Below are 20,337 nucleotides of genomic sequence, written 5' to 3'. Positions count from 1 at the left end.
GGTGATTTTCCAAAGTCACATTATCGCATCGTCCCAAGCGATTTATTACCAAATCACTCTTTCGACATAACTTGCATGCATGTTTTTTTTAAACATGTATATCACCAATCAATCATCACATATCTATGATTTTACTTAAGTATAATCTCCATTTCATCATTTTAAAGCACAACATATTAGCCGATTTTTCCCCTTAGCATCTAAGCACATGCATGCTCATTTGTTTGGCTCAACTTCACATATCTTCCAATTTTCATCAAAAGAACATGAAACAACAACCATTTCCTTCATTTTAATTCATGACCAAATGCTCACAACACAACCAAAACCAAAATATGCTTCAAGAGTTAAGGTAGAATCAAGAAGAACTCATGAACATCAAGATAGAAGCAAACTACCATGAACTTACCTTCAATTTTCTTCCCCAAGTGACCGAACATTCAAGAGCTTTCTCCTCTCCTTTCTCTTCTCTAACTTTAGGCTATGATGAACAAAGATGGACAAAACTTTGTTCTTTTCACCCCTTTTTATTTTAATAAAATTTCATATTTCATCCATTTAATTCTTTAATACAAAAGACATGAAATTCCAATCATGAAACATTTACCTAACCCATTATCATGGAACATTTACCTAACCCATTATCAATTTGTATCAATTTGTACCATAAATTATGGATATCAAGTGCACATTTTGTCTACAACAACATGATGGCTGGCCACTTCATGTAAAATGGGAGGTTTGTCATGCAAATCCTCCTATTTTGCACTCCTATTTATTTGGCCACTTCAATTTAGCCTATAGAATTTTCAAACATTTGCACATAGGTTCTATTTCATAATTTCACCCCCTTTTTCTTATGGAACAAAAATTAACTAAAATTGTCGGGTTCTATCTTAAGCTTGGCTTTCTAGAGGCCCACTAACATAATTAAACTTATGCCAACATTCACAGAATTCTCGAAAATTGGGGCGCTATAACTCTACCCCTTAAAGAAATTTCGCCTCGAAATTTACTCGATCCAAATAGTTGAGGGTATTGTTGACGCATAGTCTCTTCTGATTCCCAAGTAGCTTCTTCCCTTCCATGATTACGCCACAGTACTTTTACCAACGGAACCAACTTCCTTCTTAGAACTTTAACCTCTCAATCTAAAATTTGTATGGGTTCTTCCTCAAAGGTCAAATCAGTCTGAACTTCAATTTCTACAACTGGCAGGACATGAGCAGGGTCAGAACGATAACGCCTTAACATGGAAACGTGAAAAACATCGTGAATCCTGTCTAATTCTGGAGGCAATTCCAACTGATAAGCCACTGGGCCTACTCGCTTTAAAACCCGATAAGGCCCAATGAACCGTGGACTCAACTTGCCCTTTTTACCGAACCTTAATATCTTCTTCCAAGGAGAAAACTTTAAGAAGACCATATCACCTACTGAGTACTCAATCTCCTTACGCTTCAAATCTGCATACGACTTTTGCCTATCAGATGCTTCTTTTAACCAGTCCCTAATTATTCTGACCTTATCCTCAGTATCAGCTACCAACTCTGGTCCAAGAATTTGTCGCTCTCCTAGTTCAGTCCAACAACTAGGTGTATGACACCTTCGTCCATACAGTACTTCATATGGTGCCATTCAAATACTCGCTTGGTAACTGTTATTGTATGCAAATTCTGCCAACGGCAAGTAATCCTCCCAACTACCTCGAAAGTCAATCACGCATCCCCTCAACATGTCCTCCAGAATCTGAATAACCCTCTCTGACTGACCATCAGTTTGGGGATGGAAAGCCGTACTAAAGTTCAATCGCGTCCCCAACGCCTTATGCAACCTTTGCCAAAACCGAGATGTGAATCGGGATCCGTCGAGACAATCAAACGGGACTCCATGAAGTCGTACAATCTACGCCACATACTGACTTGGCTAACTTTTGAAGCGAAAAGTCAAGACGCGACAGTATGAAATGGGCTGATTTGGTCAACCTATCCACAATCACCCACACCGAGTCTTTCTTTGATGGTGTCAAAGGCAACCCACTCACAAACTCCATGGTTACCCTCTCACTTCCAAAGTGGTATCTTCACCACCGTACAATCCGGAAGGTAATTGATGCTCACTGTCACTTGTTGGCATGTCGACATTTTCCTACAAACTCAGTTACTTCTCGCTTAAGTCCAGGCCACCAGTACAATTCTCGCAAGTCGTGATACAACTTATTCCCTCCAGGATGCATGGCACAAAGTCCCCCATGAGCTTCCTTCAATATTGACTGTCTCAAGTCAGAGTCCTTCGGAACACAAATTCTTCCTCGAAAGCATAAAACTCCTCCAGTATTCAGTCCAAAATCCTCATTCTCACCCTTCTCAACTTGCTGAAACCGAAGAACCAACGAGTTATCCTTCAACTGTTTTTCTTTAATCTGCTCAGTCCAAATAGGTCTCACTTGCAATTCTGCTAACAGACTTCCATCATCAAATAGACTCAAACGTGCAAACAAGGCTCTCAAATCAGAAACAACCCTTCGACTCAACGCATCAGCCACCACATTAGCCTTACCTGGGTGGTACTCAATCGAACAGTCGTAATCCTTAAGCAACTCTACCCATCTTTGTTGCCTAAGGTTTAACTCCTTCTGAGTTAACAGATACTTTAGGCTCTTATGATCCGTGTATATGATACACTTTTCTCCATATAAATAATGTCTCCAGATTTTCAACGCGAATATCACTGCTGCTAACTCTAAGTCATGCGTATGGTAGTTCGCTTCATGAGACTTAAGCTGTCGGGAAGCATAAGCGACCACCTTACCCTCTTGCATCAAGACACATCCTAACCCCACATGTGACGATCATTTGTACAGTGAAGTCCTTTCCAGACTGGTTGAATCAACACCGGTGCTTCACCAATACCTTTTTCAAATGGTCAAAAGCTTTTGTCGACTCTCACCCGCATAAATGCTACCCTTTCCTTACAGAAGCCATCAATGGTGCAAAGAATCGAGAACCGAATCGCCTCAATTTTTCGAGGATCCACTCTAATTCCTTCAGCAGAAACCACATGACCTAGAAAAGCCACTTCGCAACCAAAATTCACACTTACTAAACTTTGCATACGTTCATTCTCTCAAAGACTTGCAAAGACAATACGTAGATGCTCCTCATGTTTCTCCTCGGTTTCGAGTATACCGAATATCATCGATGAAAACTACCACGAATCGGTCTAAGTAAGGTTGGAACACTCGATTCATTAGATCCATGAAAGCGGCAAAGCGCCGTCAACCCAACGGCATAACCAGAACTCGTAATGACCATATCGAGTCCCGAATGTCATCTTATAAATATCCACTTCCTTTACCCTTAATCGATGGTATCCAGATCGAAGGTCAATCTTGGAAAATACCAAGCTCCTCTAAGTTGGTCAAATAAATCATCAATCCTTGGCAGAGGGTATTTGTTCTTTATCGTCAGTTTGTTCAACTGGCGGTAATCGATGCACATACGCATTGTCCCGTCCTTTTTCTTCACAAATAGCACCGGTGCTCCCCATGGAGACACGCTTGGCCTAATGAAGCCCTTATCCAACAACTCTTGAATTTGAGCCTTTAACTCCACTAACTCCTTCGGTGCCATCCTATACGGTACGATGGACACAGGCGCCGTTCCAGGCAACAAATCTATTCCAAACTCAACTTCTCGGTTCGGAGGCAATCCTGGAAGCTCCTCCGGAAAAACATCTTGGAACTCTTTTACGGTCCTAACCTTATCCACTGTCAGTCCCTCCTCTTTTGACTGGCTTAAAAATGCCAAATAGACCTCACAACCTTTCCGAATCCACTTTTCGGCTCTTAATACCGACACCACATTGGACAAATAATCTCTTCGCTCACCTATCACCATAACCTCCTCATCCTTTGTGGTCCTTAACACCATTTGTTTAGCAGCACAATCCAGAGTCGCTTTATGCTTAACAAGCCAGTCCATTCCCAAAATGAGATCAAACTCTCCGAACGGTAACTCCATCAGATCTCCAGGGAAAATCTTACCTTGAGTTTCCAAGGGTACATCCCTATACAGTTTGTCTACCCTAACCGAGTGACCCAAAGGACTTAGTACAGATACCCCACTCACAATCTCCTCAGAGCAGTCCAAGTTGTCCATAATCCGTTGTGGCCTCCAATCAATATTCTGCCACATTCGAGGCGATACCAGACACGCCTCTAAATATCTCCACTCCGTTAGCCCAAAGTCGTTCAGAAATAGATCCCCGAACTCCATTTCCCGTACTTGCCCGCAACCCTTTCCGAACACAAGTATTGCTCGTGACAGGCATCATCCCCGCACCATGGTCATGAGACTCTACCTCATTGTTGGTGGTACCGGTGCATCCACCGCTTTCAGTATATGTCTCAAGACGAAGATCTCGCCGAGCACTTCCTCGGCTTCATCCACGGCCTCTTGTACTCATATCGTATTATCTTGATTACAATTTTTATGCATCAATTAATATTCCAAAGTGTTTATTACAGATGTTTTATGAATCGATAGTAGTTCGAGTTTGTTTTCGCAGAATCAAGTCTAGCTACGATTTGATCTCTTATCGATTTTTCCTATGGTTTCAGATCATCCTATCTAGAGTATCCTAGCAGGATTTCAAAGATGCATGAAAAGTCGAAAAATATTCGTAAGAGTTTAGAGTAATACTTACGTGCTTGGTAGGAGATTGAATGCCACCTTCTAAAGATCTAAATTTTGAAAATCGCGTTTTCACAAAAAAAATTGGTTTTGAAAATCTTTGTTTTTGTAAACCCATTCCACACCGAGTTGTTGCAACCTAGGCTCTGATACCACTAAATGTAGCACCTCAAACCCGCCCAGACGTTATGGCGGATCCGACATGCCACATCGAGCGTTCAAAACATTTTATATTGTTGATCCGAAAAAACCTACTTAGTGTTTTAAAAGATAATTTCATTATAGGTTAAAGTGAATGAAAGCTGTGCACCAGGTAGGAAACCAGAAAAGAGGAGGTGAGTCTATTCGACTACTTAAGTACCAAGCTCCCTTCGGATCCAATCCTAGACATACACACCGCTATTGCCACACCTTAACGTCATGTATATTTCTAGGAAACCGATTTGATTAAGTCGTTTTTAGGAAAGTGATTAATTTTGGAAAATACTTTCATTACGGAAGCTTTGCTTGTTGTCGTGTTATTTTGAAATCAATTGTTGTTTTTTTTTTGAAAACGCGCCCTAAAGCTATCTAATTTCAACAGTTAAAATAAGTAATACCTATCTTAGTAATACATATTAAAACCATCAAAATAATTAAGCGGCCTTATTACATTTAAAAACCCAAACCTCAACGTAAATAATAGGATGTCCAGTTCACCGAAGAAAACCAAACTTTTAGAACGGTGGCCACTCAATTCCCTCACGACTCCAAGCCCACTATGGTTGGGGATTTCTGCGTGGATGAAAATAAAAGGGTGAGTTTGAGGAAACTCGGTGTAAGGAAAACCCATTCAAAGCCCAAGTCACTTAAGCCTATTGGGCCTAAGCCCATTCAGTAATAAGTGGTACTGGACGAGCCTTTTCAGATTACAATAAACCGGGCCTTAGCTCCTTATTCAGATAACAAGATGGCCCATAGGCCCATTTCAAAATACATGCAACATCAATAACATATGCAAGCCCATTTGGGGAGACTACTCAACCCACCAACCACTACACTCCACCCATACCAACCCCACACTCCATGTGGGGAATAGCTCAACCCACCCATTTAACACTCCACGATTTGACCTTGCTCACTCGATTATCAAAGAATTGAGGCAAAGCCTCCAAGACGTGGACAAGCCACTTTCAGTACTTCCTCCATCAATATCCCAATCCCATGCATCGATAATAACAACATGGCATGCAGTAAATAACAACAGTCAAACATGCATTTAGGTCAATTTAACCCTAGGGGTATTTCGGTAATTTATCTACTAGGGGTACAACTGTAAATTTTTCACTTTTAAAGGTATTTCAGTAATTTATCTATTTTAGGGTTTTTCATGCATATTCCTACTTTTCACGTACTAACAGAATCACGTACCGAGGGTTCTTACCGAATTGGGCTCGTTGGCCCATCATTCTAATTTTGGCCCATTAAGCCCAAAAATATCGAGGGCACAGAAACCATGCACTTTGCAGTCCAAATTTTGCAGTTTACCAAAAACATTAATCGATTTACCTCACGAGCATTCGCACACTCACAAATCTACAAAATATCGGTTTTCGGCATTTCGGCTTTTCGACTTTTGCCGATCCAGACTAAGAAAGAGGGTGTTAGTTACACACCTGTTTCTGACGATATGTTGACGAGATCCACACACGAACCGCCTACAATTGGATTACTAACACGTTAATCTAACTATTCAAATACAAACTACATATTAACCCCTTACAATATTCGGCCAACCACACCTACAGATCATAGTGAGCTTATAAGAAATTAATAAGCAACTCATTAACAAATTTTTGTCAATGTTTACCACATAATCATAATTTCACTGCAAGCTGTCTTCCTGAGCAACAGTCACTAAATCATTTATAACTGGAGCTACGAAACTCCAAATCAAGTGCCGTTAATTTTCCCTGAAAATAGACTCATATATCTTATATCCATAAAATTTTCAGAATTTTTGGTTTGGCCAATCAATACCAAATTTTTCTCGAAGTTTCGCATGTTTCACTGTTTGACTAATCTGACCACTCTTCATTACGAATCAAATTTCTCATTGTACAGAATTCAAAATATGTTCTCGTTTATTCCATTTGAAACTTTATTCAGCTTCTAACTCATCTGCCACAATTTATGGTGATTTTCCAAAGTCACATTATTGCTACTGTCCCAAGCAGATTTATTACCAAATCACTCTTTCAGACATAACTTGCATGCATGTTTTTTTTTTAAACATGTATATCACCAATCAATCATCACATATCTATGATTTTACTTAAGTATAATCTCCATTTCATCATTTTAAAGCACAACATATTAGCCGATTTTTCCCCTTAGCATCTAAGCACATGCATGCTCATTTGTTTGGCTCAACTTCACATATCTTCCAATTTTCATCAAAAGAACATGAAACAACAACCATTTCCTTCATTTTAATTCATGACCAAATGCTCACAACACAACCAAAAACCAAAATATGCTTCAAAAGTTAAGGTAGAATCAAGAAGAACTCATGAACATCAAGATAGAAGCAAACTACCATGAACTTACCTTCAATTTTCTTCCCCAAGTGACCGAACATTCAAGAGCTTTCTCCTCTCCTTTCTCTTCTCTAACTTTAGGCTATGATGAACAAAGATGGACAAAACTTTGTTCTTTTCATCCCTTTTTCTTTTAATAAAATTTCATATTTCATCCATTTAATTCTTTAATACAAAAGACATGAAATTCCAATCATGGAACATTTACCTAACCCATTATCATGAAACATTTACCTAACCTATTATCATGGAACATTTACCTAACCCATTATCAATTTGTACCATAAATTATGGATATCAAGTGCACATTTTGTCTACAATAACATGATGGCTGGCCACTTCATGTAAAATGGGAGGTTTGTCATGCAAATCCTCCTATTTTGCACTCCTATTTATTTGGCCACTTCAATTTAGCCTATAGCATTTTCAAACATTTGCACATAGGTTCTATTTCATAATTTCACCCCCTTTTTCTTATGGAACAAAAATTAACTAAAATTGTCGGGTTCTATCTTAAGCTTGGCTTTCTAGAGGCCCACTAACATAATTAAACTTATGCCAACATTCACAGAATTCTCGAAAATTGGGGCGTTACATCCACTCGAACATAAGTTCAGAGCTTTCACTTGTTGACACCAACAAGAAATCATCACCCTTTTCATTGGCTAAATTAGCAGCCGCTAAAACTTCCTTGCTGCTCTTAGCAACCCTTTTATTTCGCAGTTTGTAACAATTTGTCTTGATGTGACCTAACTTCTTACAATAGTGACATCTCTTGTCCTACTTTTTTCACGTGTGAAAATGATATACAAATTGTGCAAGTATACATGTTGGACCAAGTAATAAAGTGATATGTAATACCCCTACCCGTATTCATTGCCAGAATAGGGTACGAGGCATTACCGGAGTTTACGAATTAAATTTTTTTTAATTCAATATAGCCCCTTTATAAATATCTAACCTTCCCTGCAATATTAAATCGAGACCAATCCACATCAACCAAATCAATTCAACATATTTTCAAGATAAATTCATGCATATTTATAAGATAACGTTATCACATATCTAAAACCAAGTTTGTTAACTATACTAATGGCTAACTTTACATTCGTTTCACGTTAACATTTACTTTGTTAGCTTATACATGCCATTGATTTCCAAAATAAAGTTTCTTTATATACCGAAATCCTGAGGTTGATAGTGTGATATGTCTCTGACCAAATCCGACCTCCGAGCTCTTAACACTACAAAACAGGGAAAAAGGAAACGGGGTAAGCACTTTGTGCTTAGTAAGCTCATGTAACAAGAATTATACTTACCTAATATTTTTAATACAATACAATAAACATTCATATATCCATTCAATGCATTATTACCCTAATATGCACAAACTCAACATTCAAGTTAGTACAATAATTTTCATGTACCAATAATATATAATATGATTGATGAGCTCATCAATACCATGATTTCCATTTCCTTGTTATTTTTCCATATATATCCCGTTGAATTTCTTAGAGTTTTTCGATGGATTTTCAGAGGTGCACTTTTAGTGTACAATTCCGGGTCCATCAATTCATATTCATGTGCGCATATTTCCATTTCGAGAGCACACTCATGAACCTCAACCTTGCAATGGATTACCATCGAGCTAAATCTCGCAATATAAACTCATAGAGTATTGTCGGGATTACCAGTCCAGACTAAATCCTCTGCAACGATCGGTAAAATTTTTCTATCAATATTTTCATACGATTTTCCTATCAAATCAATTTTTATGCAAAAATATTGAAATAAATTTCTCTTTAAATCAGATATTGTCCTCAAAAATCTTACTAGTAAAGAGGTTTGGGTATTGTTTCCTCATTGCCTCCTCTGGTTCCCATGTCGCTTCCTCAATCCCGTGCTTTTGCCACAATATTTTTACCAAATTTATCTTTTTATTTCTAAGCTCTTTTGTCTCCCGTGCCAATATCTTGACCGGTTCTTCACTGTAAGTCATATCCGGTTGAACCTCTACTTCTGTCGGAGAAATAACATGTGAAGGATCTGATCGATATCGTCGTAACATAGATACATGAAAAACATTATGGATTCTATCAAGTTCCGGTGGTAATGGCAATCGATAAGTTTAATCGGTCCAATTCTTTCTATGATTTCATAAGGCCCGATAAATCTTGGACTCAGTTTACCCTTTCGACCGAATCGGAGGACTTTCTTCCAAGGAGACACTTTCAGGAATACCTTGCCACCGACTTGAAATTCAATCTCTTTTCGTTTAAGGTCGGCATATGATTTTTGACGATCGGTCGCTTTTAGACTATCCCGAATAACCTTCACTTTTTCTTCATTTCCGGATCAAATCAACCCCATGTATCTTCCTTTCACTAAGCTCTATCCAATATAACGGTGTTCTACATTTTCTACCATATAAAGCTTCATACGGAGCCATTTTAATATTAGACCGATAATCATATCGTAAGCAAATTCAATCAAAGGTAGATACCTCTCCCAATTACCTTCAAACTCTAGTATACAACATCGGAGCATATCTTCCAATACTTGAATTACACGCTCAGATTGACCATCTGTCTGAGGATGAAATGCAGTCCTGAAATACAATTGAGTACCCAAGGCTTCTTGCAATTTGTCCCAGAAACGAGACGTAAATCGGGGATCTCTATCTGATATAATGGAAACAAGCACCCTTTGTAGCCTGACAATCTCAGATATGTACAGTTCAGCTAGTTTATCTAAAGAATAATCCATACGTACCGGAATAAAGTGAGCTGACTTTGTTAATCGGTCAAGAATCACCCAAATAACATCTTTTTTCCTCGGAGACAAAGGTAACCCCGATACAAAATCCATAGTGATTCTTTCCCATTTCCATTCTGTATAGTAATTGGCTGAAGTAACCCTGAAGGTACCTGATGTTCAGCCTTAACTTGCTGACATATTAAACACCTTGATACAAACTCAGAGATATCACGTTTCATTCCCGACCATGAATATATCTTTTTCAGATCATTATACATTTTATTACTCCCCGGATGTACAGACATAGTACCGCTGTGAGCCTTGCGTAGAATCTTCTATATGAGCTCTGAATTCTAAGGTACACATACCCTACCTCTGAATAATAAACAACCATCAGAACCAATTTGAAATTCAGAATCATTATCTGACTCATACTGTGCCCGTTTAACCTGTAACTTCTCATCATTCTTCTGAGCTTCAAATATTTGTTGTAGAAATGTTATTAATGTGGTATTAAAATTTTGTTAGGAAATTTTAATGTTTGGGTAGTCAATTAAATGAAAATGACTAAATTGTAATAGGTGTAAAAGTTGCTAGAATGATTAAATAGCTTAAGAGACCAATGAGAAAGGATTTAAAAGGCAATTAGACCCAAAAGTTATTTGGGCTGGACGGCAAGGGTATGAAATCAGCAGAAAAATTAATAAATTAAGGGTAAAATTGGAATATTGCAAAATTAACTAAATAAAACTAGGACTAAATAGGAAATATCTAGATTTCTCTTCATTTCTCTTCAATTCCAGTAGCTAAAAACGCCATAGGAGGGTTCTCTAAGCTGGTATTTCATAATTTTTGCACCAAATCTGGAAGATTCAAATACGAAGCTAGATCGAGGAAAGGAAAAACTTCAGGATTAGTAGATTTTTGTACACGAACAAGTATCAAGGTAAGTTCGTGTAACTTGAATTATATTCTTAAATGCTTGAGATTGTATGTTATTTATGTGAATATGATTTAAATGTTCATTGTATGAAAATTGGTGAAACATTGATATATTTGATAAAAAGGGGAAGAAATCCTGGTTGAATGAAAGGAAAATTCGATGGATCTCTGAAAAGGAATTGACGATAAAAAGGATCAAGCCCGGACGGGTGATCCTATCTTGATATAGCCCTCCCGAAGAATACGTGGAAAATGGATTTAGCCCGGATGGGTAATCCAATTAGGTCTCAATTTAGCTCGGATGGTAATTCAGATCCAAGCTCATTAGAGTAATTGTCGTTGTAGGGGATTTAGTCTAGACTAGTAATCCCGACAATACTCTATGAGTTTATATTGCAGGGGATTTAGCCTGGACTGGTAATCCCGCTGCAAGGTTAAGGTTCGTGGGAGTGTGCTATCTGAAATGGAAATATGCGCACATGAATATGAATTGACGGACCCGGAATTGTACACTAAAAGTGCACCTCTGAAAATCCATCGAAAAACTCCAAGAAATTCAACGGGATAAATATGGAAAAATAACAAGGAAATGAAAATCATGGTATTGATGAGCTCATCAATCATAGTATATATTATTACATGGAAATTATTGTACTAACTTGAATGTTGAGTTTGTGCATATTAGGGTAATAATGCATTGAATGGATATATGAATGTTTATTATATTGTATTGAAAACATTAGGTAAGTATAATTCTTGTTACATGAGCTTACTAAGCACAAAGTGCTTACCCCGTTTCCTTTTTCCCTGTTTTGTAGTGTTAAGAGCTCGGAGGTAGGATTTGGTCGGAGACACATCACACTATCAACTTCAGGATTTCGGTATATAAAGAAACTTTATTTTGGAAATCAATGGCATGTATAAGCTAACAAAGTAAATGTTAACATGAAATGAATGTAAAGTTAGCCATTAGTATGGTTAACAAACCTGGTTTTAGATATGTGATAATGTTATCTTATAAATATGCATGAATTTATCTTGAAAATATGTTGAATTGATTTGGTTGATGTGGATTGGTCTCGATTTAATATTGCAGGGAAGGTTAGATATTTATAAAGGGGCTATATTGAATTAAAAAAAATTTAATTCGTAAACTCCGATAATGCCTCGTACCCTATTCTGGCAATGAATACGGGTAGGGGTATTACATGATAAGTGATATCGTCTCCACAAGGATCGGATTAGGTGTACAAATGGTTAAATTATTATGATAAAGTTAGATTAATGTTATAGTAAAATAATTATAAGAATGCAGTGGTAAACAAAAAGAATATTGATGTGAACAATATGTGTAACTAATGAATAATCGAAAATGCTATGTCAATGCAAGAGTAAAAATGTAATGACAATTAAGAAAATGATTATATGAATAACATGTAACTGAACAAGTAAACAACTAAGGATGCAATGGCAAAGATACTACGACAAGGGACAAGGGATATACAAAGTTGATTTGGAAGGTTGAGATTACTAAGAATCTACCCTTACTATCAATAATGCCTTAGCAAAGTCATACTCAATCTACTACTTAGAAGAGTTCTAAAGTGGTTTACTTCTTTTGAAAGCAGAAACCTCATGTTACCTTGCCTGTGTCTATAGGCCTTTAATACGGTACCTGTATTGTTTTCCTTCTGTATAAACAATGCTCTATGTCTAGAGTGTACTACAAGTATCTGTAGAGTACTTGCTCATATCATTCAATTTAGTCCAACTAATCCAACCTTTTTAAAATTAAATTAGTTTATAGGTATGCTGCACAGTCGTATATGTCTAGGGATTGCATGCATACAATTTAGAAATAAAAACAATTGAATGAAATAGTAAATTAATTCAGATCTATGCTTCAACCATTAAAGAAAATAAAGGTTTCATCAAGTAACCCCAACCTATGAGATTTAGCTTATGGGTTGGCAAATAAAATTCAAAACCCATTCAACATCGTTTCAATCAAATTAATTCATGAAGGAACAAATTAAGAAATGATAGAAGAATGTCAGAAAGATAGCTTTCGCATGTCCAGTTCACACTTTAGTGGCACAGTATCCTGTGATGGCTGAGAGGGACTGCCTTCGCTTTCCTCTTTCCTTCTCTATTCAGTTGCTACCCTATAGTTTCATCTATGGATCACCACCCTTATTCGTCTTTTTGGGTTTCCTTCTTTGGCTTTTTATAGCTTTTTCCTTAGGGTAAATCCAACAACCCATGTTTATCTTTTCCTCTTTTTAATTTCTTTTTTCAACAATCTAAGATTATATTCTCTTCTTTTTAAATTTTTTTTTCTAGGATAACAACCAACATCCCAAGATTATCTTCTCCTATTTTTTAGACATATTTTTCTGGTACAAGTACAGTTGGGCTAAAATTGGTATTCGTTGAGTGTTGGCTCGGTCTTCCTGGAATTGCCAAGGCATTCATGCTGACAAAATGTCTAACCTTTTGCCTTAACAAACCTTCACTTCTTTGTTTCTTTCTCCACACTCTGCACCTGCCAAACCACCAAACACACCCTTCCACATGCAATTAAAAGTAACAAATAATAACATTTAAGCACTGTCCAAGCTTCTTATGCAATGTTCTAAAAACGCTAAAATAATATCTTAAAATGTAACTAAGTTCACTTAAGTACAGACAATTGACCCAGTCTAAAGGTATGAATTATAACTCTTTTCAAGAGTTACCAACTTCCCTAATGCTATTAAAATCGACACTTGCCTATCTGACTTTTTATTCAAACCAAACTCATTGTCAAGTTTGTCTTTGCTCAATAGATGACCATTTACATCCTTGAATGAGAGATTATTTCTGTCATAAATCAAGGTCTCCTTGAAAGACTTGTATGAAGGGGGTAAATAACACAATAATAGCATAGCATGATCTTCACCGTCAATCTGAACCTTAATATTTCTAAATCATTTAAAAGAGTAATAAATTGATTGACGTAACCTCTAAGGTGCTCACTTTCGTCCATGCAGAACGTGTATAGACACTATTTCAATACATATTGGTTAGGTAGAGACTTTGCCGCGTAGATGATTCTAACATTTTCCATAAGGTGAATGTCGTTTTCTCCATCAAAACATCCTACAAGACATTATTTACTAGACATAATTGAATCGTGGATAGAGATTTTTTTTATCTAACCTAGCCCATTTGATTTATCCATGTCTACAGGCTTTTTCTCTATAAGGACCTTCTTAAGATCGTCTTGAATTAGGATTGCTGTCACCTGAACTTGCCACAGATTGAAATTTGTGATGCTATTGAACTTATCAATATCAAACCTTATTGTTGCCATCTCTGAACAAGTTGATTGCGAAAATCGAACTAGTTCTAATACCAGTTTGTTGGGAATAAACCCTATTAAGTAACGAATAAGTAAAATAATGAAGAAATTGAAAAGATCGAACATAAATATTTTACATGGAAAAACCTCTTCGAAGAAGATAAAAAACCGCAATGAAAGATAATGCCACTAAATAGACAAAAACAAAGAGTACAAAAAAGAGAGATAAAACAAAACCCCAAAACCCGAAATAAAAACTCTCAAAACATAAACACAAAATTCTCTAAAAACTTATAAAAACTAATACCTAAATGTGTAATGAGTTATCTTTTTAGGTTGGAAAAATGGTCTATTTATAGGCTAAATTAATAGGTCAAATAATATGAAAATAACCTACATTAATCAGAGCTTAAGTAGAAAACTAAAAATATAGTTTAATTGAGTGAAGAAAGGCCGAAAAATGCGAGTAATTTAGCCATGCTTAGGAGATGCCAAAGGAGTGTCATGATGGAGCACAAAAAGAGGTTGTAACGTAAAAATTGATGTAGAGCGTTTATTTCCAATGACCCAGGAGCATTCTCAGGAATTTTGCCAGGACGACAAGATGTTGCAACGAGGAAGTCACAACGGACCAGCAAAATCTTCACATCCATTAAGAGTTTTTGTGACATTTCCAAGCTCCAAAATCCTTTGTATGAATAGACTTTTTAAGAATATTTTTCAAAGAATTCCCTTTATTTTGAAATTACTTTGTAAAACCTTTCATATTTTGTAATCAGATCTATTTTCATTTCATTGTTTTATAATTTTCAACACTTGATGTGAAAGAAGTAGAGATCGGAAGTGGAAGTGCATAGATTTAAGCTTGGGCATTTTTAATCTTGCTACTCGGCACCTCTCTTGACCTTACTTTTATCTTTTATATTGTAATTATAGTTGGATTAGTAAATGTTGATGTGTGTTTTGGGTTTAGTTATAATGTATAGCTAAATTTCTATATCATCAATGACTTGTATGTGGATGTGAAATGATTTGATGCTTATAGGTTAGCTATGAATACATCGCATTTATTAATTACATGTGCTTAATGTTACTTCAGCTTCAAAACCTTATGTATTGATGTGAAATGATTTAGCTATGAATACATTTTTGTAACTGTTTTTTTTCTTTAAATATAAATTAAATAACATTATCCTCCAATATCCAAATTTATTAAATATTCAATTTTGATTTTTTAGTTGATTTGCAACATGTACTAAAATAAATTAATTTAAGTTAATAAAATTCATTTTTATAATTTATTATTATATTTATGTATTATTTAATAAATTGAAAAATAAGTATTAAATTTAAATTATAAAATCAATTTAGTATATTACTTAAAATTGAGTGTATAATATAATTATAGAATACATGATAAATGTAAATTTGAAATTATCATTTTTTTATCTTCATCTTTGTTCTTTAAATTATTTTAAACAAAATCAAATTTTAATTATAAAGTTTGGATTTTATTATAGATGATCAAAACGCGTTTAAAAATTAAATTAAATTTATTTATTTTTTCAACTTAGTTATAAAATTTTAAAAATTATTTTTATAATTGATGTAATTTAACTTAACAATGATTCAATTCTGTATAAGCACAATTTTTCTTTTAATGAATATTGATTTAGATCATGAATATTTACAACCTAATTCGAAAAAAAAAGAGAGTAGACATATGAGATAACAAAATGGATAGTAGCAATTCACAATGCTCATTATTAGCATATCAATTGACACCTTGATGGTCAATATAGCTGTGATTAAGCCATTGTTGACATCTCAAGTCTTGTTGATGTTTCTCAATTTGTAATTTTTCTAATAAATTTAATTGTTAACAACAAAGGGAAAATTTTTAATGCAGGGATGTGAAAATTTTACTTGCTGACCAGCTAAAATTAGGTTTGACAAAAATCTAATTGAGGAGACAACATGTTTGAATCAATCACTTCGCGACAAATAGGGTGGTCAAACCGATAAAAATAATTTTGTGGCTATTTTTTGGAAGAAGAATATAGTTAGAAATAGGACAGTAAAAATGTAAGTAAAAACGATATATATAAAGGCAGAGTTTTGAATGAAAGGAATAGGATTGGGGGAGTAGGAGAATTTTGCTCCTTTCCTTCAAACGGTGATTCATGCGGGACTTGTCCGTTGAAAGACCCTAAACCCATATCACCATTCCGGAAAGGCAATTAAGCAACCCTCCTTACCTACTCTAATTAACCTTTTTGTCTAATTAACCTTTTTGTCTTTTTCACTTCATTTCCAAACTCACGGTGTTGCAGTAGTGGAGCAATGGAAGGCGAAGGATTTGTTGCCGCAAGCAAAGTGAACATCTATGAAGGCCGTGTCACCGCCTTCGTCATCTGCACTTGCCTCATTGCTGCCAGTGGTGGTCTGCTCTTCGGCTATGACCTGGGTATCTCAGGTGGGGTCACATCAATGGAGCCTTTTCTGAACAAGTTCTTCCCTAGTGTTTTGGAACAACAGAGTAAGGCATCCCAAACCGAGAACCAGTACTGCAAATTCGATAGCCAACTACTCACTCTTTTCACTTCTTCCCTTTACCTTGCTGCTTTGGTCGCCTCCTTCTTTGCCTCCATTGTTACCAGGATCTTTGGCCGCAAAATTTCCATGTTAGCTGGAGGTGTTGCATTTCTCATCGGTTCCATCTTGAATGGTGTTGCCATGAACATTGGTGTCCTAATCTTTGGCCGTTTGTTGCTTGGTGTTGGCGTTGGATTTGCTAATCAGGTAAGTGAATTAAAAGTTGTTGCATGCTCCAATTCCAACTACCTACTAATTTATCCATGGCATGGCAGTCTGTTCCTGTATACTTATCCGAAATGGCACCTGCAAGCATTAGAGGAGCTTTGAACATTGGTTTCCAAATGGCCATTACCATCGGTATTCTAGCTGCGGGCCTTATTAACTATGGCACAGCAAAGATCGAAGGTGGATGGGGATGGCGGCTTTCTCTAGTTCTGGCAGTTTTTCCTGCTGTAGTGATGACCGCCGGATCATACCTGCTACCAGACACTCCCAATTCCATCCTCGAGAGAGGCCAACCCGAGAAGGCGAGGCAGATGTTGCAGAAAGTCCGGGGCACGCAACATGTGGATGCCGAGTTTCAGGACTTGCTCGACGCCACCGAAGCTGCCAAGAAGGTGGATCACCCATGGACGAACATCCTCCAACCAAGATACAGGCCTCAACTTGTCCTCTGCATCGTCATCCCATTCTTCCAACAGCTCACCGGAATCAACGTTGTTATGTTCTACGCACCTGTTCTCTTCAAGACCTTGGGTTTCGGTGATGATGCCTCGCTCATGTCCGCAGTCATATCTGGCATCGTCAATGTCCTTGCCACCATGGTTTCCATCTATTCAGTCGATAAGTTCGGACGAAGGGTGTTGTTCCTCGAAGGTGGCGCACAAATGTTCCTTTTCCAGGTACATATATAAGACTACTTTTAACCATCATTTAAGCTTATCTACAATATATGCACCGTTTGATTGATTAACATTATTATGTATGTACAGATTGCGATAGGAACGATGATTGCGGTGAGGTTTGGGGTGAATGGAGATGGAGAGTTATCAAGGTGGGATGCCAACATACTGTTGCTGTTCATCTGTGCATACGTGGCAGCATTTGCATGGTCATGGGGACCATTGGGATGGCTGGTTCCAAGTGAGATCTGTCCCTTGGAAATCCGATCAGCAGGACAAGGCATTAACGTGGCTATAAACATGATCTTCACCTTCATCATTGGTCAAGTATTCCTGAGCATGCTTTGCCACATGAAGTTTGGGCTCTTCTTTTTCTTTGCCGGGTTCGTGGTAATAATGACGGTCTTCGTCTACTACTTCTTGCCGGAGACAAAGAACGTGCCAATAGAAGAGATAAACCAAGTGTGGAAGCAACACTGGTTTTGGGGAAAGTATATCCTAGACGAGGCCCTCATTGGACTGAGCCGCAACGATGAAGGAAGAGATACTTGAATTCAATACGCAGCATCCAACCTCAACACCCCAAAAAAAAAAACCCTGGCTTTAACAAATTATGTATGTGAGCTGGGGGAAATCTTTTTTATTTTATTTTTCTTTTAAAAGAAGTGATGAGATTAAAGAGTGACAGAAAGTTGAAGTTTTGTGCCCATTCATTCTTTAACACTATTTACCTGAACTTTTTCATACTTCCCCTCTCTAATTATGACCAGTTTTTTGAAAGTTTGCAATAAGAATTCCAACATTACCTCCGATATTATTTTCAACCTCCACAAACTCTAAATTTAAATCATAAATATAAATTATAAATTTTAAGAAAAATTGTGTAATTTAAAACTAAAATATTCATAATATGCATTTATACATAATCTTATTATTTTGGTAATAATTTCATTACTAGGAGAGCTTTACTTGAAATCACCTTGCTTGAACAAAAATAATCTCAAATCATAAAATGAACAGTACACCTCTCAAATCATAAAATGAACAAGGACACCTCTGTTATACAAATAATATAAGTTAATGTAACCTAATTTAAAATGTGGTTTTTCAAGATATTTATATTTATTGTATAATTAGAGTATATAAAATAGTGATTGCCTTTAATAAAAATAATCAATTGTGTTATACAATAAATAAATAAGTAAAAAATAAAGAGAGAAATATGTATTTCTTACACATTAATAGTATTTCTACAAATGTTTATATATATAAATATAAAAAGTATAAATATATAAAATTCGACTCCTAATGAACATTAGAACAAAACATCACTTAAAGGAAAATATTACATCGCGTATTTACTTTTCTCGTGACAACATCACATAATATCCTAAACCAACGCATATCAATATTGAATAGTAGATTTCCAAATTATCATTTGAACGGATTTGTTGAATAGTTATATTACCATTCTTCTTAAGGTCACGAGTAAAGAAGAACTTTTGGGAAATATATTTTGTTCAATCTTCTTTAATATATTGACCGCCTCTCATCGTCCTCGTGAACGATAAGAGAAATCAACACTAAAACAACTATCAATCAAATACTACGTGTGGTGTTTGCAAGTGTGATAGGTCAGTTGTGATATATTTGTACAACGGGATACAAGAGTACTCCGAGGATTGAACCCAAAGGAGTTGGCGATTAAGTGAATTCTAGCTACAAACATGTAATTAAAAAGTCTAAAAAATTATTAGCTAGCCACTATAGTACGACAAACCATAACTGAAGTTGATTAAAACTAATTAATTACCTAAAACATAAAAGGACTAAATTATAAAGAAATCAAACCACACAACTACCAAATACGAGTAAATACGATAACAGAGAGTGGTTGGTTAACTTCTATGTGGTTGGTTGGTTTTCGAATTAGGGATCTAAATTGCGATTACTCCTAAATTGGCTCTATTTTATCTCTTGGCCTAAACTTTACCCAATTAGACAAATTAGTCCGATTTATCTCTCGACCTCACCGACTAACCCGAGACTTATCAAATTGGTTCCCAATAAGATCTCCTTTCAGTCTCACTTTTCTCGATTTTCCCTTAAGGGCGTCAATCCTAAGTTTTTAAGTCTATTCGATTTAGTCTAATTTTGCAATTTAGTCATCAAACCCAAAAATCAATTACCCAATATTTCCATCAACCAACCCCTAAATATTTAGCTACTCGTTGCCAGTTCTAAACTAACAAACAAAAAAAAGTAACCATGAAATCCATTGACATAAAAAGAAGATAAAATGTTGGATTTTTACTTGAGAAAATGTAAAGGAAAACTGTAACACCCCTTACTCATACCTAAGACCGAGACAGAGTACGAGGCATTACCGAAAACATACAAAGACATTCGGGAAATATGGCTATCAAATTTCGTTTGAAAATAAAAACATTCATAATATCCCTAATATGGGCTTACGAGGCCCGAAACACATTAAGAAACCTATTCAGGAACAACTCGGG

At 36.3% G+C, this 20,337-nt stretch overlaps 1 protein-coding gene across 2 annotated transcripts; it reads left to right on the top strand.

Annotated features, from left to right (window-relative positions):
* The first annotated feature begins 16,385 nt into the window (after positions 1-16,385).
* On the top strand, positions 16,386-18,612 carry LOC108478077 (sugar transport protein 11-like). 2 transcript variants are annotated; one of them, XM_053023409.1, is made up of 5 exons: positions 16,386-16,554; positions 16,652-16,857; positions 16,979-17,120; positions 17,189-17,818; positions 17,909-18,612. In XM_053023409.1, exons 3-5 carry the CDS (start codon positions 17,001-17,003, stop codon positions 18,368-18,370), a joined length of 1,212 nt encoding a protein of 403 aa, XP_052879369.1. In that variant the 5' UTR covers positions 16,386-16,554; positions 16,652-16,857; positions 16,979-17,000; the 3' UTR covers positions 18,371-18,612. The 2 variants fall into 2 exon arrangements, with proteins under 2 accessions (XP_052879369.1, XP_017635997.1); XM_017780508.2 differs by having other exon boundaries at positions 16,388-16,554; positions 16,652-17,120.
* The last annotated feature ends 1,725 nt before the right edge of the window (positions 18,613-20,337 follow it).

Source organism: Gossypium arboreum, chromosome 12 (genome assembly GCF_025698485.1).
Source record: "Gossypium arboreum isolate Shixiya-1 chromosome 12, ASM2569848v2, whole genome shotgun sequence".
Lineage (NCBI taxonomy): Eukaryota > Viridiplantae > Streptophyta > Magnoliopsida > Malvales > Malvaceae > Gossypium > Gossypium arboreum.
Note: the sequence above shows the minus strand (reverse complement) of the source record. Positions and strands in the feature narration are given on the sequence as shown.

Coding starts and splice junctions, on each gene's coding strand:
- LOC108478077 (XM_017780508.2), top strand. CDS start 16,662: ATGGAAGGCGAAGGATTTGTTGCCGCAAGCAAAGTGAACATCTATGAA. Junction 17,121..17,188: donor GCGTTGGATTTGCTAATCAG/GTAAGTGAATTA, acceptor ATGGCATGGCAG/TCTGTTCCTGTATACTTATC. Junction 17,819..17,908: donor CACAAATGTTCCTTTTCCAG/GTACATATATAA, acceptor ATGTATGTACAG/ATTGCGATAGGAACGATGAT.